This window comes from Chlamydotis macqueenii, chromosome 5 (genome assembly GCF_036417535.1).
Source record: "Chlamydotis macqueenii isolate bChlMac1 chromosome 5, bChlMac1.mat, whole genome shotgun sequence".
NCBI lineage: Eukaryota > Metazoa > Chordata > Aves > Otidiformes > Otididae > Chlamydotis > Chlamydotis macqueenii.
Window position 1 is genome coordinate 35031823 of NC_141560.1, and position 26560 is coordinate 35058382.

Sequence of the window (26560 nt, forward strand, 5' to 3'; positions counted from 1 at the left end):
CGTGTACGAGTCCAGGCAGTCACCTCAAAATGGGAACAAGTAGGAAGGAAAAGCTTATGATTTATGTCAGTGCATTGTAACTTTGAGTCTGTGAGTGAGAAATAATATTTACTGAAAATTTTCATCTCCAGATGATCCAATCAGAATATTTTCAAAATTTACACTTTTGTTCTTTGCTCTTCTACTTGCACACAGGACAGAGAGAAAAAGAGATCTGACACTTATGCCCAGGTTCACAGTACCCAACTGAGGTGCCTACATAAATCTAACACCTGCTAGATATTCCCTCCACAGCCAATGGAGAGTGATTTATACTACCTAAAATCTGAATTGGAGTTTCATCTTTTTTTCCTGTGGATGATAAGCTAAACCAAACAGACAAACAAAAAACTCCGACCCTAAACCAAACAAAAACACAGTCTAAACCAAAAACTGTAAAGAAGTAGTATATTGTTTAATTAGTGGAACAGTAATACACCCATAGATTAAATATTCTCTACTTACACATTTCAAACCTCTCAAGTTATCTAATTCTACCTTACAGCAGGTGAATATTACAAAGGATATAGATCAATGAGTTTCTGGAGCATGTCTGCAGAGGAGATGATAAACTGATGCATCGTCAGAATTATCTTTAGCAGTTGGTTGTTTTGATATGCATTTCCTTCTAAATCTGAAAAAAAAAAAGTATTTTGATATATCTTGGTAAACAACTCGCAACAGTTTTTTCAGAATACTAATTTTAACTAATTTCACCTACGCTATTTTGAAGACAGCAGTAACTTACTAACTTATGAAGTGCATCATTTTTCTGATGAGAGCTATATAACCACCACCATATTTAACTATTAGGATTTGGAAGATCCTTATCAAAAAAAAAAAAAAAAAGGTAAGCAAAAAAGCAACCGTGTCTCAAAAGCACACAAAATATCCAGATAATAACACATAACAATCTTAGTTCAGCATTGCACTTAATTGCTTAGCTTTAGGCAGATAAGTATAACCTTTGAAAAAAACTAATGAATTACAGAGGAAAATAATTCAGTTACGGATCCATATTTGATATTTCTAAGTGGTTTCGAGGCTTTTTGTACAGCTGCCATACATAACACTAAAGTACATGCACCGGTCAGGATATTTACCTAGATGTGCATGGAACATGATATAACGTATGGAGAAGCTCAGAGGATAACCTGTGCATACTCCTGGTGATGGACCTAAATGTCCTCATACATTTCCTTGAACTACGCATTACAAGGATTTCCCTTGAAGAAGGTTTTTAGACTACATCTATCTTCTGGGTCTTGTGGTGTTTTTTTCCATATTCAGAAAAGATCAAGGACATCAAACGTAGTAGAATGTTTTTAAAAGTTTCCATTTCTGTAACAAGCACAGTAGTGAAAGTGTTTGTAAATATTAACAGACGATGTTTTTCTACAGCCTGCCATGAGAGAACCTAAGTAGCTTGAGTTGAAATTAGACACCTTTCAAACACAAAAGAAAATTTACCTTTTTGAATAATTTTAAATACATTCTCTTCTATGAGGATAAATGTAGTTATCACTTACAATAGCAATAACAGGAACAATATACAGAAGTAATGCACAATAAAGCAAAATGGAAGAGGTAGGTTAAATAGCAGATTTACACCACATGAAAAGGCGTCTATTACGGGGGGGGGGGGGGGGGGGGACACACACACGACATTTTAAAATTGCACAACACCAAAAAGGAACATTGAACTTAGCCCACCTGCAAAACAATATAATCCATGTGAGTCACTGAGCAAGTTTCCATCCCTTTCTACAGGAAGGTACCAAATGTAAAGAGAGAACTCCAGGGCCTAGGCCTTTTCTTTTGAACAACACATTGGATCTTTGGTAGGACTGACAAAGCCTGATTTCCTCTAGATCTGTGTCCTCTGTTCTTCACTCCACAATAGTCCTGTTCATGCCCTTTATCACTATACTCTCCCCAGAAAGTCTTTTTCTTCTCTTCCCCACAACAATGCCGTAACTCCTCACTCACGCTTAAAACTATCAGGTACACAAGAGGAATAATGCTGTGGTTGAATCCAGGCTGACTGGCCAGACAGCAAATAAAATCTAATCAATGCTGCCACTGCACCAATGTGGGCACTGATCTATTCTATTCTACTATGTGCTAGCCATTCTACTATTCTAAACAAGCAATTCTTTGAGAATCCTATCTTTCCATCAGATTTAGTTTAAGCTGGTAGACAGGCTGGCTCTATTTCAGGCAGACTAGGTGTAGTTTAGCAGGAAGATGACTCACAATGGCCTAGATCTGTAGTTTACAAGTGAAGTTATTGTTTTAGTCGAGTGTTTGAAGGCCTGAAAGCAGAGGACAGGCTGAGTATCATATATCTGGTGTGGGTAACTTCATTCTTCTAGCAAAAGCATAGTGAGTTTGGAGGAAACTCAATACAATAAACAGTCTTGAAATATCTTACTACAGCCAGCCTCTCAGGCAAGACAAGCAGAAAAATCCTGATCAGTAAATTCTAGCAGAGCCTATGTGAACATGTAGCAACCCACTCAGCACTATCAAGCCCAGAATAAGAACTTTATGCATCAGGTGATCTTCCACACTGAACATGAGAGACCATTTTCTGAATCTACCTTCTGTAATTACACTTAAATTGTAAGGAGCAATTCTACCTACAGCGATATAGGGGAGGGGGAAGTCTGCTTGTCCTACAGCAGTATAGACCCCAAGTAACTAAAAGTTCTTGAGCTGCCTTTTGCTTTATACTACATGTTCTCAGTTCTATAGCACAAAATGAAGTTTATGCATTCCTTGCTCATGTGCTCACATAATTTCATTCATTACTTAAGGAATCCTTCTGGGATATAAACTGCCTAGGTATTCTAGCAGGTGCACCGAGGGCAAGAGAGTGAAGTATTCAGCCAGAGAAGTGGGAAATTTGCAGAGGAAGGCTAGGACATCAGGCATTAATACTTATACAGGCCTTTAGTATTTGGCATTTTGTACTCTTCCAGTGTCTTCAGGAAAAGTAAAATTATTTTAGGCCTTGCACACAGAAGCCTGTATCAATATTCACCCATTTTAGAAAACTTGGTGTTCTGCCAGAGCCTCCATCCAACAGCTCTTGTTTAATCAGAAAAGCAGTTCAATATATGCTTAACTTGGAAGCCAAATAGTTACGTGCACACATACTATCAAGTATATACAGATGTAATTAAATCAGCAGCTTTTCAGAAGAGCTCAATACAGATTATCTCCAGCTAACAAAGACAGCAAATAACTCTCTCTCAGACCAGCTTCTCCTCTGGGTGTATTCCAAAATCCTCTGCCACGACATGACACAGGTACCACTTGGCACCATGTTCCAGATTGAATTTCTGTCCTCTAGAAGGTCTCTTTCCATTTTACTTTTTCCATTTCACAAAGATGAAGAGAAAAACAGTATGTCCTGCCTACTATCAGTAATTATGTCAACACATTTCTGGTATTTTCTTGCATGACTGAAGTGCATTTATGCTTCACCACATCCAGATCTAATTACCTCACAGCAGAGATAGACTACATTATAGAATCATAGAATAGTTAGAGTTGGAAGGGACCTTCAACGGTCATCTAGTCCAACCCCCCTGCAAGAAGCAGGGACATCCCTGACTAGATCAGGTTGCTCAGAGCCTCATCATTATGACAACAAGAATTATTTTGCACACATTAAAGTAGTGTGCTAGCCATTCTCTCACCCAACTAGAAGACTCATCTCCACAAAGAAAAACATTGTGTTACTGACTTTTTAAAAACCAAAAAAAACCTCTCTGCAGCAAAAACCTTGAGGTTCCCAGTACAGTTCAGCACTGAACAGCAAGCCTACATGGAACTGTAGCAGCACATAATTTTACAAACACAGGCAATATCAAATATTTAACGTCATCTTCCTGCACAATTTTAAAAGGAAGCACTTTACAAGTGCATACACCAGAATGCAGCAAATGTTACTAAAAAGAAAAATATTGAGTCTGATTCCTCTTCCATTTGTATTTCACAAATTCATAATTCAAAAAATCCATGGAGTTAAACCGGTAAAAATGGGCCTCAGGCGAGAAGAGACTTCCGCTCAGTTTCAGAACTGTCGTCAGGTCTTTCGCATCTCTGACCACTAGGTCACTTCTCTTCAGAGAGCTAAGCTGTTAAACACAGCTATGTGTATGGAAGGAACAAAAGTTATGGTGAACTATCTTTGTGCAAACAGTGGAGCTAGTAAGAGGGTTTTCCTGACCATGTTGCAAGAGTGCCTCTGAATGTCTCTGCAGCATTCTCTTGAACCGCCAGCAGTTTGTTTTAAAACTTTGAGACTCATTTTCATTTCCGTTTGTATACCTGTTTCTAACCACACACCCTGCTGAGCAAAAACCACTAAGTGAATACTAAATAAAATGGAATGGGTGTGTTTCAGTTAGCCAATTTACCTTAAAGAAAGCTGCAAAACACTGCATAAGCCTTAGCTTTGTTTCACTGCAGCAAAACACAAATAACCTACTGGTTACATGCTTTTCCTCCTGTAAATGCTCTTATTGTACCAAGATGTTTTAATAAATATTCTCTGAAACAAACAAGGAAGCAGGAGTTGAGTACACTTTTCCAGTATTTAACTACAAGAGTGAAAGCACAAAGACATTTAGGGCTAAATATTTTATTATCTATGTAGTAGTACAAAGCCACTAAGAACTGCAATTACAAAAGCTCCATCGCACATGCAAGACTCAGAACACACAAAGGATGTAGGCCCATCAGCCACTCGATTGCACGATCCACTTGGTAGCTCCTTGTAATCCATGATTTAGAAATAACTGAAGTATCACTTGTTCCTAGCATAGTTGAAAGAATCAAAGTACTCAAAAGCCAATAAACAATAAACCAAACTGCCTGCTTTTCATCAGGTCCTGATAGCCACCAAGCTTGTGGTTAATACTTAGAAGAAAGAGTATGTTCAGACAAGGTTGTTGTACTGAGACCTCATCAGTGCAATGATAAAGCAACAGGAAGAATGCCACAGATGTCTTAACTGAACCAAATTTTGCAAGAAAAAAAGTTAGCTTTTCCAGGTCTAAGAGGGCTGTATTTCATAAGCATTGTCTTTATTTCATAAGGAGCTTCCAACTCTATCATCTAGCATACAATTTGAAATTAATCAGGAGTGAATCACAGAGCACTGACATCATGTGATCAGTGACTAAGACACTAAGAACATGAATAACTTCTTGTAAACTCCCTTAAGTCTTCCAGTGGTTATCAAAAAGTAGCACCAGAAACAATGCAACGCAAGAAAGCATCAAGCAATTGCCAGGCAGTCTCATTAAGGGCAAAGCTGAAAGTCGTGGGTTGCTATACTGATGTGCTACACAGAGTTCTTCAAGATTTCTGCAAAGTGTTTTTTGTTCTGGTGGCTTAAAGAAGGTGGTGTGGGGATGGTGTTAAAAATGTCCAGAAGGATTATTAAAGCAGCATGTGATTTGAAAACTGGGAGAACTGATGTTCTTAAGGTCTCAAAGACCTTGATGAAACACACAGGCATGTATGAAACACAGAGGTACATGTGGGAGTACACGCTAGCGTTTAGTGACTGAACTGAAGCAGCCATAAGTCAATGCGTCTGCCCCACATGTGAGGTGCAGTACTACGAGATAACCTTAGAATGGCTAGAAGCAACCAAAATTGAATGAAATATTTCATTATTATTTCATGGATAGTTTCTGGAACTTCCCTTCAGAAACAGGAAACACTCTGTTCCCCTTCAGCTTAAAACTTATGCAACACATAGCAGTCTTCTCACTACAGGCTTATTGCTGCGTTGGAATAACAGAGGTAGTCATTTAGCTCTGTTCATTAAATTGATCACATTTGGTCAGAATCAGATTCATAAGAAGCCACTATCTTGCTCATCAGTTAGGACACCATCATTGAGGGTCAGCAAACAGATTCCACTCAAACTAAGGTTTACTTTTTGAGTTGAAAATAGCCTTTATTTTTTTAATGAGAGCAGAAAGCTCTGTTGATGGCAGAAATCAGGACTAGGAGCTAATGTACTCTATTCCCCTGCTCCAATGCAGAATCGGCTTTCTCAAAGCCAGTATGCTTCAGAACCAGTTTAATTTGTTGTTAAAATTCTACAGTGATGAGGATTTCACAGCCTCTGTAGGTGACTTATTCCAGCACTTGAGCATCTCCATCATTAGAGAGCTCTCCTTACTGTCTAACCAAAGACTTCAGGCAACTTCAGCAGCTTATGCCCATTATGCCTGGCCCCCAGTAGACAGAAAAAACATTCTTCTTCCCTCATCAATATATTTTCTCTATTTTGAAATTGCTTCCCTTGTCTCTTTTCTGAGCTAGGAAACACCAAATTTGTCAATTTTTTTTCCTCAGAAGCCAGGTTTTCTGGATCTCTGGTCAACTTTGATGTCCTTTTCTGAATCCTTTGCAGCTTGCACTTTTACAAAGCAAACCTGAATACAGTAGTCCAGAGGAGGTCTTAGCATCAGAGTTAGAATATTATTTTTAATATCCTGTACATATCTTTATATACATATAAATTTTTAATATGTAAATGCACATATATAATGTATATATATTTTTAAAAATTAAAACAAGCACGCACATCCCTCTATGCATGCATTTATCTCCTTAGAGTTTCTGCAGTGGTACAACATCATTAAATCATTTTCAGTTTTAAAATCAATCTTCACATTGAGATCCTTTTCTGCAGAAATGCTGTATATCAAGGACTTGACCGTACTGTTTTTACAACTGATTACCCTAAGTGTAGAACTTTGTACTTGTTCTTCATGACTTTTTCTTTATTTCAGATCATTCTTTTAAGTGCTTAATATCTTTCAGAAATAACTTAATTACAATGTCCTCACAAAGATGACACACTAATTAGGTAAAAGAATGACTGTTTTAATTTTAGCTGCAGCAGAAAGTAGGTAGAGTCTTGTACTCTTCACTTTACATTTAATTCTATACAAGATGGTGCTGTTCCCCCTCATGTGACAAGAATGCTATAATGTTCAACAGACAGCACCAAAATACTCAGGGAATTGTGCTAAAGCTGGGGGTTTTTTTTTTGTTTTAATATATTGGTGTATTGTCCACACATGCTTGTAATTATTAAGTGACTTATACATAAATTTATTTACACAAGTAATTGGTCCTAGGAGGAAAAACTCCAAAATTAAAATAATAACAAATTAGTATTTTCCAGAGAGGAAAGAATCATGCTACTTTGTGATCAATCCCGCACCAACAGAACCCTAAACAAGCCGAGTAACAGAAAAGTTAGAAGAAACCCTATAAACTTGACATTTCTCCAGGTCTACTTCCCCCTTCAAACTCCCTACAGAATGGCGGAGGGGAAGGGACAGACCCACCGCTGTTCCTCCAAATACTCATTAACAATGCAGATATATCGAAGACACAAGTGAGTCTAATACACATCCAAAAAGGCTAATAAGACTCTCCTGTGTGAGGGTAGGGAATAGCAGAGGAAAAAAACCTCAAGGGAAAGCCATTACACTCTCTCAGAAACAGCTTTTGGAAAGCTACATCTTTCAGAAAGACCTCTGGGTGGGTAATTCTTTGAAATGAAAACAAGGAGATAAAAGCTCTTGTCAAGGGGAAATGGGATGATTTTGAGAAATTAAAATGTACTTAGAGAGAAACCAAATGAAGTGTGGGTGGAAAGCATTCCATTAGCCTTGGAAATTCAGATCAAGTACACAGAACAAGATAAAAAGTTAACACCCCCCTCCATGCATTGTTCCACACCATGTTTAAAGTATTGATTTTAGCAAATTTAGATGAGAACTTTTTAATCAAATAGTCTTTTTCTCTAAAGCCTACAAAACATAATTTGAGCATTCAAGATTTTTTCAAAGCTTTAAATCATGATACTGGAGCCACATGCAGCTTTTGAGCTGCAGGCAACTCCTGAATAATTCAAGTGTAATACCTGGCAACACAGCTGTGCTGGAGTAAGCACTGATGGCTACGACAAATAAGACTCCCAGAACAGAATCAGAAACTTCTGAGGCCGGTATCACTATTTGACCACTGAACTCAGCTGTATGCTTGGCACTTACTCATCCCACAACTTTAGTGTTTTATAATAAGCGTCCTTCTAACTGCATGACTGGTTCTGGGGCAGCCAGTCACCAGATCCAAGGAAGCACAGAGTCAGCCTCAACCAAAGGTTCAAACTGTTACAGACTAGCAGAGACCAAGCTGCTTTCCTCTCAGGGACCTGAAGAGGCTGCAGATCGCTTAGATCCCAGTTCCTGACCTGGATTTTCATTACTGATGCGTGCTCCAACTCTACTCCTGCTCTAATATTTCCAACTTACTGTTTCAGGGCTCCCTCCCTTACACAGCTCAGCTTCCTAGTCTTTGCTCTAGCGTCTAAATAAATTTCTGGAATTAGTGTTTATAGACTCTCTGACAAACTAGCTTCTAACCCAGCAGTTGGGCACGCTTTCTCACATTGCCCCACCAGCCAGTGGGCTGGGGGTGGGCAAGACCCTGGGAGGGGACACAGGCAGGACAGCTGACCCCAACTGACAAATCATGTCTCGCTCAGCAATAAAAACTGGGTGGAAGTTCACCAGGGCTGCCGTTGCTCCAGGACTGACTGGGAATCAGTCAGCTGGTGATGAGCAATTAGAGGTTTTTCTTGGATTTCTTTGGGTTTTTTTGGTTGTTGGTTTGGGTTTTTTGGGTTTGTTTGGGGGGGGGGGGTTGTTTGTTGGTTTGGTTGGGTTTGGTTGTTTTTTTGGGTTTTTTTTTTTGTTTTTTTTTTAAGAAAACCCTTATTAAACTGTCTTTATCTCAACCCACAAGTTTTATCACTTTTACCCTTCCAATTCACTCCCGCATCCCACTGAGGGGAGGATAAGCAAGCAGCTGTGTGTTGCTCACCCAAAAGAAGCAAAGTTTAGAAAAACCCCACAGCTTCACTCCAAACATAAAACATACCTAGTCACTAGATAGCACTAACAAATATCTGCATACAGAAGCAGCTCCCCAATTCCTGATTCAAGCTAGTTGCAGAACGCCAAATTGTCATCAGAGAAACATTCCCACGTGTGTTCAAGTGTAAGCTTTGACTCCATTCAATCAGTTGGTCTAGCACAGAGCAGGAGTCTTATGCCTCCTAAGCACTGTTGCAGGGCATTTCTTAGTATTACTAATAAAGGTATCTGATAATTTTCTATGCTATTCAACCTAAACAAGTACTCTTTTTTTTTTCTTTTTAATTTACACTTTTAAAAGATTAATACTACAAACTGGAGATCAACAGTAAACATAACTGGTTATCCTGGAGGAAGGGAGAAAACAATCTCACTCATACCCAAAGTAAATATTTTGAAAGTGAATCTATTTTCAAAAAAAATAGAAAGGTTAAAATAGAAAAGAAGCTCTTGACATTTCACACTATTGTTCTCTGCCAGAGAAGTTCCATATTTCAAAAGATATTATGGTATATCTCTAAATGGTCTTTCATCACAATATAGGTGGCACGAGGCACTGAGTTTCTTTACATGACCTCTATATACATTTGAGTATTTAAACTGCAGTGTTTGGGGATTCCTAAAGTCATCTCCAATGCAAGCGCAATCTTAGTAGCTCCCGACAGGTACTCTTTTATCTTTGCCCTTTGCCAGCTGTTGCACTTGCACCTTCTTACCTCAGTAACACGGGAAAAGTGGTATCATGTTTAGAAAGTTATCTTAGTTCTTAATCTCCAGCCTGTCCTGCATAACAGAAAGATCTACTGAACTATGTAACAGTTTAAGGGAAGTCCTTTCTTTTTCAGACCTTTAAAAAAAGCAATGCAAAAACAGATCTTCACACTTGGCAATACACAGCAAAACACTAAAGACTTTCCTCCAAAGCATACACAAACCAAATTAAATAACATAGAAAGTAAAATGCATTGGGAACTCTAAAGAACAAGTGACTTATTTCAACTTCATACATAGATTGAGGAGAAGAATTAAAATCATACAACATTCTCGGGAGAATGGATTATCTTCTATTGCTATCCAAGCCTTTCTGCATTGCTAAATAAAAGTTTTATTGTTTTTTCTTAAGTTACATGTAGACGTATGAAGATAGAATTTTCTGACACATGCCTATGGTAAATATAAGTAGATGGGAGACTGCTTTATAAAGCAAGAAGTCTAAGTTTCCTTTGTTTTCTTATATTACTTATTTCTTGACTTTGGAAAATTATAGTCAAAAGACTGAAGTCAAATTAGCTAAATAGAACTTTAAAATATATATAAAGGTATCTAAAGTTTCTTTTATTTGGGAATTTTTTTTTCCACAGACATCAGGTTAAAAAAGAAAACTATTTTCATTTTGGCACAATCACAATTAACTTCAATAGTTAGCTAAGTAGCACTTAGTATTCTCCAGAGCAGTAACTACTCTTCTGTTCCCACAATGTCATGCATTCTACAGAGCAGTAATGATTCTTCTGTTCCCACAATGTCATTAATTGATCATTAACATAGTTCCTGTTGCCAAGCAATACTAAAGTTTCTGCACTGTATTTGACCAAATTGCACCCAGATTACTTCACACACATCAATCAACAACATTTTAATATAAGAACAGTACTGTGGACAAACTTGAACTACTTTTAGTAGACCTCAACATTCAGCCTAGGCTTCAGGGGCAAGGGGTGGAACCCTGCAAGTTTGCAGAGCATGAGATAAGAACAAATGACTGTTCAAGCAAATGTACCAGAAAAAAAGTAAATGACCACAGTTGCCTTCTGTGGGGGCGCATATGCCTTGAAAGACATAACTGCTTTTGAGTCAGAATTCTATGTTAGAATTTGATATATGATAAATTGGGTAAAAGGATAAAGATAAAACTCAGTACTTGAACTGTTATTGTTTTACCAGTTATTGTATATTTTAACAAGACTGGAAGAATGTACTTATGTTAACAGTAGAGTGTTTTTCTCTAGATAACTGAAAGGGGAAAAACTGGATAAAACTTTCAGATTTTCTGTATTTTAGAGGAGAGGATGGCTATGGTTCTCCTAATGAGTGAGCTCTAACTTGCCTGTTTCATTGTTTGTAAAATGTATGCAACACTTACCTGGCTCTCAAGGAATTCCTAAGACTCAATATATTTTTGCATAATATTGATACAAAATTGAGCTATAAAAATATTATCAGTTCATAGAACTAGACAGCTCTACTAATGCAGTTATTATTTATTCTAAAAATGTTAAGTATGATTAACTTGTACAGTTTTAGGTAGCTAGCACCCAAGAGGCAACCAGTACCTTTGCTAGATTTCTGATTTCTATCAAAACAATTCTGTGGCATCTTTCATCCAGATCAGTCTGGAAGTGGATTCCAGAATTTCTAAGGTCTGTTTAAAAACATCTCACTTTACTACACATTGAGGCAAGAAGCTAGTTTAGCACTGATCAAACGCTGCAGAACAATTTACATCACAACTACACTTATACCTAGATGTCTAAGAATATTATGACGATTAGAAGTTGCAAATTGCACTAGGTTCACATACATTCTATTAAGAACATTGCTAATGTTTGAGATTATGGCCTTTAACTTCTTTAAAAAGTAGTAGCCATGGGATTACATTTTTTTTTTCATATTGAAGATTGACATAGCAGTATAAACAACTAACTCCACTGCACAGTTTATTGTGGCTGAGCTTCCACATAGAATTACACTACATGCTCTCAGAAATATTTCGGTTGCTTTCCTGAAGCCCTTTACTTACATCTCTCTTAAGAAATCAGACACCGGGACACTGCATGATGACATGCATTTAAAGATGATGTTTCCTTATTTCTTTTTTCCATTGAGCACACTCATCTTGTCTGGCAGTAACTGAAGTGCCTGAATTGTAGGATAAGCATAGGTCTTCTGTTTGCTATGGTAAAGATACTTCCAGTACTCAAGCGTAAGGCCAATGAGTAAGATCTCGCACTCAAAGGTTAAGGACAGAAATACCTCAATAATATTAGTTTTTTGAGTTCTTAGGGTTTTCTCAGCTCTTAAATGACCCTCAGATGTTTTTAGGAAGACACAAGTGTTTGTGTAAGTTATGACTTTCAAGTGCACTCTTGGAATTGTTTATTAACAATAAACATTTCAGGACTTCACTGCAGACAAAGCAAGAAGATAGCAAATTGACACTATGGTGAAGATACATTTTGTCCTGATTGCAACAGAAAGTTTTTAAACACTACACACAAGAGTTTTCAAACACTTGTAAAAACAATTTAAACAAATGTTTTTTGTGGGCAAGGAAAAGGCCCTCAGACCCTACGCGGTCTATAAGCTTGACTGCATGTTAAAATACTTCCTTGAATCTTTGAAAGGTGTATTTGTTTAAAAAAATAAGCACACTTAAACCTCACTCAAGACTAAAAATAAAAAAGGTACATTTATAAGACAATGATAGATGCTTGCAGTCAGAGAAATGAAACAGGGACCTCTTACCATGCACAAACATATAGAGATGATACAAACAGAAAAAAAAAAGAAAATTTGCTACAAGAGAAACTAACTTGCTAACACATAGTCAGAACATCAACCTCACAATAGCATGAGGATAGCCAAGGGTGAAAAGTGTTATGAACAATCATTATTTCATTTCTATAGTTAGCAGACATACAGTTAACAAGCTAAGATACCCAGTGAAGTGAACACTGCCAATATATTTTTCCTGTCTGATCAGTAGCACTTTCTGGACTAAATATATGTCAACATGCATTTACACAGTCTTAATAAGAACAACAAAGTTGGGCTGTGCTACTAAGGATATGTTTCCTGTGTTCTACCAAACTGTCTGCATTAAATAGTCAATATGGCCGTGGGCCAGCAAACTTGACCCTGCTGTTTTGGTTTCAACAACAAAGTTGACAGAATAAGTGTCTTTACAACTAGGAACAAAGTAGAAGTCAATATGGCTTTGTCTTTCAGAGAACTGTCTGCCAGTCAAAAGTACATTGTTTTCCAGACACTTTATATACTACATAATGGAAAAACATGGATGCAGGGGGATAAAGTCACCACTTTACTTACAATTCCACTCTAGAATCACAGTCACTAATGAAGGTTTCCTCCAGAATAAATTATCTCCCTCCTGAAGCTGTTACGTTCCAAGCCAAGATTATTAATTACTACTTTGCTTCCCTAAACTCACAACTTCAGCCCTCTTGCTGCCAATTGAACATCTACCTTCAATTTTCTCTTTATGACCTTTCTGTTCAGAATTAACCTCTCTGATGGAGAGGTTTCACTGAATCTAATTGTCGTAGTTCAGCCTCTATATTTTCTAGTCTTTTCAATCACTTCACCCTACCTCCTGCTCTTCCTCTCTATGCACTCTTCTCCCTTCTTTGATTTCAGTTTTCCTTCACTTGCCTGTGACGACTTCTCTTTCTTTCCACCAATCACTTTTTCATCTTTAAAAGTTACTGTCACCTCCATTTATATGCTACACTTCCCCTTCTTTTCTAAGGCAAGCACATGTAATGCATTTACTCACGCTCTACAGCTCTTCTTGCCAATCCAGATCATAGCAGTAACAGCATCCCACAGCTACTTATAATGTTGAGAGATCTTTCCAGTCATGTAGAACACATTTTGAATCACTGACCTATATAACCAAATATCTTCTTTTTAAATTGATGAGAGTGGTTTCAAGTCTCTACAAATCTTCTCTTAATCTCACAGACAATATTCCTTTCTAAGACACTTCTAGCCTTCGATCTCTCATTATGCTATTTTTCCTGCGCTCTTGCCCTGGCTTACATCCTGGCTTTTCTGTTGCCTTTGCTTTTGGCAATTCATTTGCAGAATGATTCATCTTACTCATCCTGATGCAACCTTTCATGGGACTTGAAGAAACCTCTACTTTTCAGGATCTCCTTCTCATCATGCTATTGAATGAACGCTGGTGTAATGCTGATCTCTCAGATGTAGTGATCATCTACATGACTTCACGCTATCTCATATGACCCTCACTGTTTCTGTCTCTAAAGCACATGCCTATCATTCATCAGCTCAAGCTAAAGACGACCAAATTTGAGAGGTGAAAGAGCACATTCTAATCATCCCAAAGTAGATGTTTAAGTTAATTACACTGAACAAGCTTTGGTCTTGTTTTTTTTTTTTTAAAAAAAGAAACAAAAAAAAAACCCATCAACAGAAAAAAGGCCTCCTAACCCTTTACTTTTGGAATTAGCAAGTACAACTGTAGACCTACAGACAATGTCACTAACTCCAAGATCCCATCTTTGTTCCTTGCCTCCTTAGCACAGGTTTTGGATTAACTTGGCTCTCAAATCTTGTCTTTCTGCAAAACATCCTGGAATCCATGTACAACACTGTGGCAAAGCTTAGCCTTTTCACTCTTAACTTCAATTTATCATATCCCTCTTTCTCATTTTTTCCCCTTATCCATACTGTAAAATAACTAACTTATACTTGTGTTCTTTAGAGCTGTAAATGTGTATTAATATCTTCTTGGTTAGACCTTCTCATGATATTCTGCATATATGGCAAAAGGTTGCCAACTTCCCCTTACACACCATTGATGACAGCAGCCTTTCTTACACATTATTTGCTTTTCAGAAACTTGTATAATCGAGTCCAGGAACATAAATTCAGCTGCATACTTTCTACAGGAATTGCACATGTAATATTCACAAGTGCAGTAGAATATTAACCCAATGCACCATTACCTCTGTCTACTGCCTATTGTTTTCCTTAACCCTAGACGGCAAATGAACCAAGGGCTTTTTCCAGAAAATAAACTTAAAATATACAAAGGAAGTCTGTGCTTATGTCTTAGGGGTTTCTGTATTCTTAATATTGAAATAAAACTTGCTCGGATCACAATAATGAATTTCTAGAATAATATACAAAATCTTATAGGTCAGCATATCTGAGACAAGATAGAACCTCAGTCTGAATAGAACTACTAGAGCACAGAGTAATAGCTTTACTTTGGCACTACACATGGGAAGAAGTTTGCTCAATCACTCAGTTTAGCTGTAATCATTCAGCAACTAAGCTTTTTTCCGCACCATTTTTCTCCCTATCCTCACCCCTCCTCAGACTCCCAGATTAAAGTTTTTTCCATCTCTCCCTTTATTGGCACGATGATATGAATGAATTTTGCAGGGTGCTTTTGTTGGTAGCTACAGGAACCTTCTTTAAGGAACTTGGTTATCTAGGTTATCTATAGTTGCAACAGTTGCACTTTACAATATATTTAAATACCCTACTGGGAAATTCCAGCATCGCTTAAGAACATGCATAATGTCATAGCAGATGTACAAATACGGACACTACTATGAATTGCCCAATGAGGAGTCTAAATTTCCGCAGCACGCCTTGTAATTCTAGAAGTCCTTAGTGAGTTTAAGATTATGTTTGCAGATGCACATAATTCACTTTGCTAGACCTACGTACCACTTGTCAAGGTTCAAAGAAACCCTATTTAGTGGGCTATGGTAAATTTTCTAACTGAAGTATGAAACTCTTTAGAAAGATTCACATGCGTATAGAGCTGAACTGGACAGATACACTTGCTTTTCATTGTCATCTTAGTCCTTCACAATATACAGATGCCGAGGAATCTGAGAATACATAAGCATATGTATGCTGATACAAAGAGAATATTTTAAAAGTATTAACATAATTAAGCCAACAATAATCTCCCATCCAGGATTTCACCTACACTACTTCAAATCAATCACAATAATCATTTCACTAGATATTTATAATGTTAGATTCATAATACTTTTTTTTTTTTCATAAAAATGTGGACACATTAATATTGGTCAAGTACTCACAATATCAAAACTGTATGAAGGTCTTACACATGCTTTAGATATCTTATCTCACCTCCAGTGAATCAAAACTTATAAAAACATGAATCAACATTCATTTAGGAATTAGGGCTTTATTGCAATTCAGCAGGTATGTTCTTCACAATAATTCAATGGAGGAGAAAAGAAGCCAAAAAGAAACAAAAAGTTACTGACAATTACATGTTTCATCCGCTTTTCTCAGACATGTATTTCTCTGCACCTGCTGACTAGAAGGCTTTAAAGTAAAAAAAAAAAAAAAAAAAAAAAAAGCATTTCCAATGAATGTGAAAGATTTGTCATTGTTTATACAGTCTTTGTGTGTTGTATCATTAGATCAGCATGAGTTACTATTTAACTACATAGATTAATTGTTTTACAGCCTAGTGGGTGTTCAAGTACATTTATTTTCTAAGGACTACTCTGCAACTAAGACTTTGACACATATGTCCATAGCACTGAAAGATATAGCATTAACAAACAGACATACCACTTAAAAGCAAATTATTTAGAATCATTTTGAGTGCCTTCTAAGTAACAGATTTTAATAATATAAAAAATAAACACATTTACTAATAAAAAAGTTGGAAAAGGAAACTAGGGATATAGGACTCAGGCAACAGTCATCCTTGTGCATATATTACAATTCTTATTGTAAAAAGACAAATGCATAACTGATAGAATCCAAACAAAAATCACAACTGTATACCTTTTTGAGCCTCTCTCCTGTAGAGAAGCAACTTAAAATTTATACTGATAATGCAAGAAGCAAACCAATGTTATTTCACCTAGTTTAAAAATAGCCCTGCTTATTTCAAAATGTTTAATATAAATGTGTTGTTTACACACATTATGAGAATATTACTGCAATCTGCAAAATATAATGATTACTTGCTAAAGTTTAACAAATTGGTACTTGAAGGAACACCAAAACACACACATAGACATATAGATGGCTGGCATTTGTCTTATTCTCTCAAGAAGAGGCAGCAGTCACACTGATCTCTTAGCATATATTATACACATATGCATAAACATATCCACAAATGTATAAAAAATATGTAGTCACCTAGATTATAGAAGATTCTCAGTTACACCTTTCTACTCCACTAATAAATCAATGTAATTCACTAGCAAGTGACCTAAACGTAGCCAGGACAGAAACAATAATACGATTCTAAAAACCACCAGACACTCACCAAAAGACTGAATGCAGGTTTCGAGAAGATCTTCCAAAGTGGCTCCTTTGGCTAAGTGCCCCAATGGCACCATCGTGACCTGGGTAAGATTTGAAAAGCTGGGACTATGACTGATCTGCTTCAGCTCAAGTGCTGATTCAGGGGCAGTGCTGCATGCTTGTGCAGGTTGCCTAAAAGAAAGCACAACAGTGAAGTAAATACAAGATCGAGTGGTAAATTTTACACTGTATGGGAAAGGAGGAGATTTAAAGGAAAATTAACTCCCTGTAGCTAGTGCTATGAAAGACATAACCCTCCCACTTAATACGTACACCAAAGAGACTGCTCAGTAAGTTATTTTTTTTTCCTCCTGCTGAATATGGATTGTAGCACACACGGTTATAAAGCTCCTTGAATGATCTGTCAATGCTACCAGAAGTCTTGTTTCTTTGTTAGGGAGTTATGTTTACATCACGATTTCAGCACAAGCATAAAACCCCATCAAACTACATAACAGGAATATTGTTATGCAGTAATCTACCACCACATACTTGTGTGCTCACCAAAATTAAAGGAGAAAAAAATATAACTATAATCAAATATTACACACATTGGAAAACCTCTGACTAGCTTTAGTATTTTCATTTGGAAAATCCCTATTAAGTAAACAAAATATCGGTGCAAGTTTACAGGGGAGTATTTCACAATTAAAAAAAAATTAGTTTGCAACCATTCTATACTATTATTTCTTGTACATTGTTTTCAACAATACATTGTTTTCAAATTGCATACACTAATAAATGAATGTCTTTAATAATAAAAGTAAGAGAAACCAAAATAAAGCATGTATCTAGTTTTAGGCTTGAATTTTGATCATATAATATCTTAGATTTCAAGAATGTGTATGCTTACAGATAATATTAAAGGCTGTTCACTGTTTGCATACAAGTTCATCATTCTGTATGAAACAGTAAATAGGCACATTATAATATCGATGAAAAGTGCCAAAATATTTTTGCCTGCAAATAAGAGGAACCACTTCAAAATCCGACTTGAGAGTACAACCATGCAGCCCACAAAAGGGCAACAACCACTGCTGTTTCAATAAAACTTGGGTTTATTTCAGGGACAATTTACACTCCACGGTCTTCCTAAACAAGGGACTCTGGCATCTTTAAGATGCTATCTTAAGCTTTCATACAACTTTTCTTGGAACACTATAAAGACTTTATTAATAAACCAACAGTCCTGGGAAGAGAAGGCACAGAAATTTATCCAGCATGCGTATTACATACAGATACAGAGGGTAAAAACACAAACATCCCCATACAGACACTCCAGGCTGGAGCTGGAAATATGCACACCTTACAATTAGAGACTGGAACCTACCTCGTCTTAGTGTATTTCAAGCCTTAACTTAAATTTCTGTCTCATTTGAATGCTGGGAAAGCCATGAAACTGCACATGATGTCACTTAGAACCCAACACCGACCCCGGGCCTCCATAGTTTCAAAGTCAGGAAGATATAGGCCTGACCCTGCAGAGGTAGTGACCATCGCTCCTTAAGCTGACAGCGGCTATGCAAAGAATTTTCTCTTCCCTTCCCCCTTTCTCCAAATTTCCCTCTTAGCTTTGTGACTTCCTGTTCTCGTATAAAAAAAAAAAAAGCAAGGGCCCGATCCGCTTTCAGAGTTTTCTTTTTACAGGCTTCAGCCTCTCTCCTAACTTTATTCCAGTGACTGCCTCTTCCACAGTGGGCAGAGGATCCTAGCGATGCAGTAGTAGTGAAGCAGGAGTTAGGGCAGAAGGTATTTTAGGTCTTGGCAACAGAGTGTACAAAAACTAAAGCGTCCACACCCCCCAAAACGTTTACAACAACAGTCTGGCCGACTTGGCAACGCCGGACAGGCAAAACTCAGCCGGTGAGACGTCGGAAACCAGCCATTCATAGAACAGATCCCCGTGCAGCAGTTACTTGACATGAAGAATATACTAAAACCGTCCTGGGGGCCGGCGGGGAGCACGCCGCGTTTCCGCTGCGCGCTATTTGGCGGTGCGGAAAAAAACCACGAACAACTGCCCATCAGCTGGTGACCCCGCAGCCGGGGCAGCGGCCCTTCCCCGGCGAGGCGGGGGCAGCCCGGCGCCCCGGCCCCGGCCCCCAGCTCGGCGGCGCCGCAGGTAACCGGAACCCGGGGGCGGTGGGGGGGCCGAGCCGCCCCTCCAGCTCAGCCCTCACCCCGGGACCGTAACCTGAGGCTCTGCCTAGCCCGTGCCGGCCGACCTGCCCGGCGCACACTTGCGCTCAAAAGGGTGAAACAAAATTATTCTCTTCCCCCCACCCCACGCTTTTTTCCCACCCAGGAGGGCCCCAGCCGTCCGGACTACCGCCCCGCGCCCCACGGAAGCCCACGCCAGCCCCGCCGCGGGGAAGCGCACATCGCATCCGTCCCCACCGTCCCGGGTGGGCACCTCAGGCTCTCGGCCTGCGACCCCACGACCCGCCGCCGCCGGACCCCCAGCCTGCCCCGTCCCGCCGCCGCGGGCAGCGAGGGAATGAAACAGCAACGGCGAACTCACTGGTTTTCTCTCCTTTTCCCTAAGGTTCCCATGTCGATGTCAGCCGTGGCTCCGCCGGCCGGCCAGCTCTGCCGGCAGCACAGGGAGCGGGACTGCGCGGGGCAGAGGAGGAGGCCGGGGGGAGCAGCGCGGCCCCGCGCATCGCCTCCTCCCGCCTCGCCGCTCTCCCGCTCCCCGTCTCGCCTCGGGAGGAGCCTGAAACCGATTCAAGTGGGGCAGCGGCGGCAGGCGCCCGTGACGAGCGCAGGCGAAGATCTTATCGGCAGAAGGAAGTGCTGAGCTACTGGGCTGCTCTTCTCTGAAGCCACCGGATTTACCAGGTACCCAAACGCGCTCTCCCGCTCACAGCGCCTGGCTCTACAGCGGCCGCAACTTTTTCCACCGCACCACTTCGGCCCGAGCTGGCAGGCCCCCTCCCCACGGCGAGCTGAGCCGCCGGGGCTCACAGCAGCCGGAGCGCGGCCCCCGCTGGCCGAGGGCAGCCGCTGCCGGGGCACCCGAGACGGCTCTGCGGAGCGGGAGGGAGAACCGCAGCCAGGCACCAGCCGCTCCCCTCGCCGCGGCGGCTCCCCCGTCACGGCACCGGCCGCTGCCGGGCACCTCCGCCCCACCCGGGGTTACGTGACTGCGGGTGGGGTGAACCCACGCGCGCCCTGGACCCGTGCGCGCTGATTGGCTGGCTCCCCAACGGCCGGCGGAGGGGAGGGGTGGGGTGGGGGTGTCAGCGGGGGCGGCTACCTGCCGCCGGCTGCGGTGAGGAGCCAGCGCTCGCCTCGGCGGGGCGATTCGAAGGCCGCGGGAGGGACCAGCACCCCCCCGCCCCGTCCCGTCCCGCCCCGCCCCGCACACGGAGCCTGGGGTGCGCGCAGCGGGGGCCGGACGGGAGGCCGGGCTGACGGGAAGGTGCCCCGGTCATTCAGTTCCCCGCCCCGTAGTACACGCAGTTGGAAGTAAGCGTCTGCACGGTGCTGGGGCACAAAACTGAGGTACCCACGCTCACAATTATTATTTTAAAGCCACTGTGCTTATTTGGCACCTTTCGCTGTCCTTCCAGTTTAATCGCAGAGCAAGGGAAGGGGACCCAGTAGTTTTCATGGTCCGTGTATCATAACAACGAGTTTCCAAGAGCTCTTCCAACTCAGAGCTGACACAACTCCTTCACTTCTGAGGAGAAATGACCAGGCAGAAAATTTCAAAGGGCAGACTCGCCCCATATCCTGTAACTTACAGTTTGACCAAATGGTCTTTTGTTGAGGAATCTGCTCAGCGGAGCAGTACAAAAGTACTGGGTCACAGGGCACTTCGGCTGCTGCATTGGCAACAACCCATTTTGAGAGCTCAGTTTATGGTCATAAAAATGACTTAGCCATCCTAATGCTATTGTGGCTCACACTGAGCCAGTTTTCATAAACTTACTTTTAAGACTAACTTGTAAAGTTCAGGTATTCAAAGTGCTCTCTGCCAACAACCAGGGCACATTTCTCTTTAGGTCTCCAAAATGATCAGTTTTGCAAAGGACGCAGCTCACTGGCGTTTTCCCAGCGGCAGTGGTAACTACTGTTATCACAATAGCCGCTTTGCAAACCTGGCTTTTGCTTTGCTGAAGACCTCCAGGTAAAAGGAAAAACCCTGCATACTCCTGGAAGTCACATCAGTGATTCAGTAGGTGACAATCTTCTGAGTAAGTTTTAAGCTCACTCCAAGCATGAAGCTTGAAGGTCACTGTGGTTTCAAAAGCACAAATACATTAATATATATCCAAGACCATATGATCTGTGATAGTACCTGTAGCAATTATGTTGTTAAGCCAATCTACTTCAGAGAAGTAATCCCAGCTATCTTTGCTTTTTCTTTAACACGTTTTCCTTGAGAAGTTCATGTGCATGCATGCACACAGAAATAAACAGCAGTTTGACAGAAAGAATACTCTCTAGCTTTGTGGTCAGAAGGTAATCCATATGCAAATCTTAGGGAACACAATCTCATGCATAAATTCAGTTGTAACTTACATGCCCACACAGCAGTCTGACATACTGATCCTTGGATGTGACATTCCTGAGATGAAATGATCTCCCACTGTAAAGTAGATTCATGCCTGTTTTGTGTCCTCAGAGAATCAGAGGTTTGCTCTGTGGAAAGGCAAGATAATTCTTCTGTTCTTAGAGCTTCAATCAGTAGACGATTACTTAAAATTGCAGCTTATGATCCAAAAGAGCCATGCTAGCAGAGTTGCAAGACAATGATGGCTAGGATGGGCCATATTGTTCCCAAGGGAACATGATCAGCCAGGTGTTTTTATACTGTTGTGCTCAGATTTCTGGTGGATCTTGCAACAACAGTAACTTATAAATTGGATTTTACCGTAGGAACCAAGTGAAGGGACAGCTCTACTGCCTCAGTGCAAGCTGGATCTTTGAAGTTCTATTGTACTTCCAGATATGCCTTTCTCCTTCCAAATTAGTGCAATTCCACAAACATAGCTTGGCCTTGAAGCAGAGTGAAAATAATTTTCTTAAACTGTTGTTTCATATCTAGTTTAAGCTGATTTAATTTGGATTCTTTCCTGAGTCCATATTCCTGCTCTTTACAACGGGCCAACTCGTGGAGCTTGTAGAGCCAACGTGGTGAGCTGCACACAAAAATTAATCAAGGTAAAAAACCCAACACAGCTAAAAATTATACATGTTTTGCCATACAGTATCAATTATTTCATTGATTTCACCACCCACTCCTATTAGCTCAACTGCTGCCACAACCAAATAATGGCAAGAGAGCAAGACCACGCCTTTTTCCAGTAGCTTTCACTTAGATCTATTTTACGTGGATCATTGAAAAATCACAACCTGATTCTGAAAGCTTTCCAGTGTCCTTGTGGGATCATGAATGAGAAGGTTCCTTGGTGCTGACGGAGCATCTGCTAGGTGGCAGGGTCAGTAGACAATATTAGAAAGGCAAGGCAGATTATCTAGTGTAGGAAGCAATTCCAGAAAAGAAGAAAAGTGATGGCACCTTTGCCATAGTGGCCAGGGATGGAATATTCCACTTTCTGAAGCCATGTGACCTATAACAGTGTTAGGCTTTGTGACTTTGTCACAAGTGTCTTCCTTCAATGGTGCATGTTCTAGGGCAACTTTTTGGACAACTACAGTTTTTATTTATAAGTGGGAGGCAATAAAACTCATGACTGCAAAATGGGACCTAAAAGTGCAAGACTGTAGGATTGAGAGAGTGGATCATAAATTAAGAAGAATGTGAATCCTCTTTTTAAACATGATCTTTAAGTCAAGTTTAAGAAGACTGGACTAATCTTATTTGAGTGCTTTGAGTTGTCAATAAGGTGCCTCTAAGGTTCTAGCTTTTATGCAAGAACAGAAGGAATTGAGAGCACCCAGTAGCCACTGCCTCCTTGCATTTAAGGACCATAGGTTTATGTACATTGTATGCAAGACATACTACAGTGTTAGTAGCTATGCTACTAACAGATCTACCCATCCAACCTACCTCTATACTGTCATTTCTTCTGTAAAGGCTGATTCTATTAAGCCTTTTAATGTCCAGCAGTCAGCCTGGAGCTGAACAAGGTGGAAAAGATACAAGACTGGAATTCATGAAGGAGGAAAAGGAAAAGCTTAGGAAAATTGTCAGAACCTAGAGTAGAGCATAGAGTACATGGTCTCACTGGCTTGGGATTTTGCCAGAGCATTTCTTAGGTTATTGGCCAGCCATGGGTTCCTCATCACTCTCAGTGAACACTCAGGTTGATCATTACAGCTACTGTGAGTTATTCTGTCAGTTCAAATGCCAAAGGTCTGTGGGATGGATTGAATGAGTCCAGCCCTAGTAGTGATCCATGTAGGTGTAAACATGCTGCCACTCCATGGAGCATCTGTGGTTTTTAGTCTTGGAAATTATAGGCAAGACATAGTTTGTAGGTAAAGGCAATATCTTTTATCAGACCAACTGGCACAGTTAGAAAAAGACTAAGTTTTGAGTAGACTTGAAGAGGGTTTCTGCAGAGAATCACAGAATCTCAAAATGACTGAGTGTGGAAGGGAGCTCAGGTCCGGCCTCCTGCTCAAAGGACTAGACCTGGTTGCTCAAGGCTTTATCCACTAGGGTCCTGAAAGCCTCCAAGTCTGAAAACTGCACGGCTTCTCTGAGCAACCAGTTGCAATGTTTGACTGCTTAAGAAAAAAAAAGATTTTTCCTTGTATCCAATCAATGTCTTCTCTTGTTTCAGTTTATTTGTTATTTCTCATACTTCTGCCATGCAATACTGTGAAGAACCTGGCTCCTTCTCAATAACCTTCTCAGAAGTACAGTCAAACTGCTCTAGTATCCCCTTCGAGGTCATCTCTTCTCCAGGCAAAAAGGCATCTCCTCACAGGACAAGCGCTCCAGGCTCCAACAATCTCAGTGGCCTTCTGGTGAACCCACTCCAGTTTGTCAATGCTCTTTTTGTACTACAGAGCCCAGAACTGAACTCAGTCTAGAGTGCTGAGCAGAGGTGGTCTCATTTTGAGTACCACAACTTCTGTGGCCTTTCCCTTGTGCCTTTTCTCCCTCTTTTTAAATGGGAAAAACAATCTTGCTGTCCTTCACAAAGATGAGTGATAAAGTTGTTTCTTGACTTACAGCTATGTTGGTGAGAATTTATCCAGCTGCTTAGTAATACTCCGAAAATAATTGCGTTTATAGTTGTGGAAGTGCTCATATATTCCAGTGATGCACAGTATATACAAGTGCATGATTTTGCAACCTAAATTAGAGGTTTTGCATTCAGTCGAGGAAATTTGACACTGATAGGTGGATATATATATCAGGCAGTGCATACAGTGCATCAGTACCTGAGTTTCATCGGTACCCTGGCTGGGATTCTGAGCAGAAATGAATCTTCCCAAAAATGCCAAATTCCTCTTCCCTTTTTCCTTTTTTTTCAGACAAATCTTACAAATTGAAGTGATCCATGAAAATTGATATATTTCATAATTTTTAATAACTTCATTTCTCCTTCTGTTTTCACCCTGTACTCCCTAAAGGATTTGAAAGTCATCAAAGAGTCTAAAATTTACTTTAAGAACTATGCCTAAGTTTATCATTAATTGTTTGTACAGGTAATTTGTAAGCTGCTGACTGGCAACAGTCTTCCACTGTCAGCTATATGTCACTGAAACCGTCGAGATTTTTTTGGTTGTTTTTAATCTGGAAGACTGTAAATAACAGTGGACTAAAATGAATTGTTCCAGTAAGAAAAACAATGAACATATATCGTGATAATATAGAAAAATATTAAGTCTGGTAAGTCAGAAAATGTTGGTAGCTGGTGGCATTCTGAGTAGAAGCACCCTTTGATTTGTGTGGCTTTCAGGCTCAGTCCTACAAGTGATACCTCAACTTTTCTATGGATTAAAGATTTTGATGTTTTCCTATTTAGGAGAATGCTGAAATACAGTAAGCACTGATCTAGCACTGATCTAAGTGCTAAGCCTAGACGGATCATCTCCCTACCTTGCATCAAAGTCCAGCTGTTTCAGAAGTGGCACACAGTGGGACTATTATGATACTGCAATATGCAGTGAAAGCTAATGGTATTGCTAACTGAAATCTGTATTCTGTGTCACTAAAACCAAAATCTCATTTAATTCTGGCATCAGGGAAAGATAAAAGCTTTTATTTACTGTAACTTACTTCAAGAGCATTGCCATCATAACTTCTATTTTCCTCCAGCAGTCCATAGCAAAATAGTTTTCTTTCCTTTATGGTCTTTCAGAATTAACGTACTTGATCAGTTTTGATTCAGGTAATCAGGATGCTTATATGTACATACAATTCACCAATTGATTTTGATAAGAATTTCACAAAAATAAATCTCCTTCCCTTCCTCCTCCCATGGCCCCCAAACCCCAACCGTGCTTCAACACCTTCTTTCTTAAAATGCATGTGTATAAAGTATGGATACATAAGGTGAACAACAGCTGGTACCCTTGAAATAACTACTGTCCAGAAACAGTGAGGCTCAAGATACTGAAAGGAAAAGTGTAACAATACTATTAAGAATGCTTCTTTTTTGTTCACCATCTGATTTAAAAGAACAAAGCAGCTACTTAAACAGGATGTAGATAACATCATCCCAAACGTCCCTTTGTAAACATTTTCCAAGGAGACAGCGATTATCTCCTTCCTTTACAGGATATCTCTTGGTCAGCAGCAAGAGGCAAGACACCACTCACGAGCAATATATTAAGTTTATTGTTTTAACCTTTTAAAAGTAGTTTCACAGATACATTGTTGTGGATAGAACAGTCCCTTTGAAAGTATCACTGGATGAAAGCTGGGCTCACAGAAGTAGACTTTTTTTTTGTTTAATGTAATATTTACTTTAAAATTTTCTGTTTAGCAAATAGCAGCTAAAATTACAGTGCTCCTTCGAGTTGGAAAGAAACGTAGACGTGATTTCCATGTGGTTTGTTTCTGACAGAGGTGCTTCACAATTTCCAAACTGACTGGGCAAAATTTAATTTTGCTGCTGCAGTGTTCAAGCGCATTATTAATGATTTTGCCCTTGTTATTTGCAGTGAGAAAGTCAGTGGTAGGGATTGTGTGAAGAAGCAGGAGTGACTGTTGAGGTGAGAAGAAATTAGGAGTAATCACAGGGGTTTCACAGGATGTGGGTGTGTAGGAAGTGGTGTTTCTCTGCCCTTTCTGATCTCAGCTGCAGGGCAGGAACCTTTTCCAAGGGGATTTCACCCTGAAGCACAAGGTTGTGCATTGGATTGAGTGCTGAAAATATAAGTGGACATGACACACCACGCCACATAGGCAAGGCCCATACTCCTTCTCTGCTGAGGGACTCTTCTTCCTTTTACATAAC

At 40.0% G+C, this 26560-nt stretch overlaps 1 protein-coding gene across 3 annotated transcripts in view; it reads right to left on the bottom strand.

Moving 5' to 3' along the window:
• The window catches only part of RASGRP1 (RAS guanyl releasing protein 1), a 44404-nt gene extending 24189 nt beyond the window's left edge, over positions 1-20215 (bottom strand). For all 3 annotated transcript variants that reach the window (XR_015258599.1, XM_086747962.1, XM_086747961.1), the window contains exons 1-3: positions 19690-20215; positions 17131-17300; positions 568-673 (exon numbers count right to left, since the gene is read on the bottom strand). Coding sequence is in view for 2 of the 3 variants with exons in the window: in XM_086747962.1 (XP_086604088.1) it covers positions 568-673; positions 17131-17300; positions 19690-19721 (308 nt within the window). In the remaining variant the exon portion in view is untranslated. The remainder of the gene's footprint in view (positions 1-567; positions 674-17130; positions 17301-19689) is intronic.
• Positions 20216-26560: the final 6345 nt, after the last annotated feature.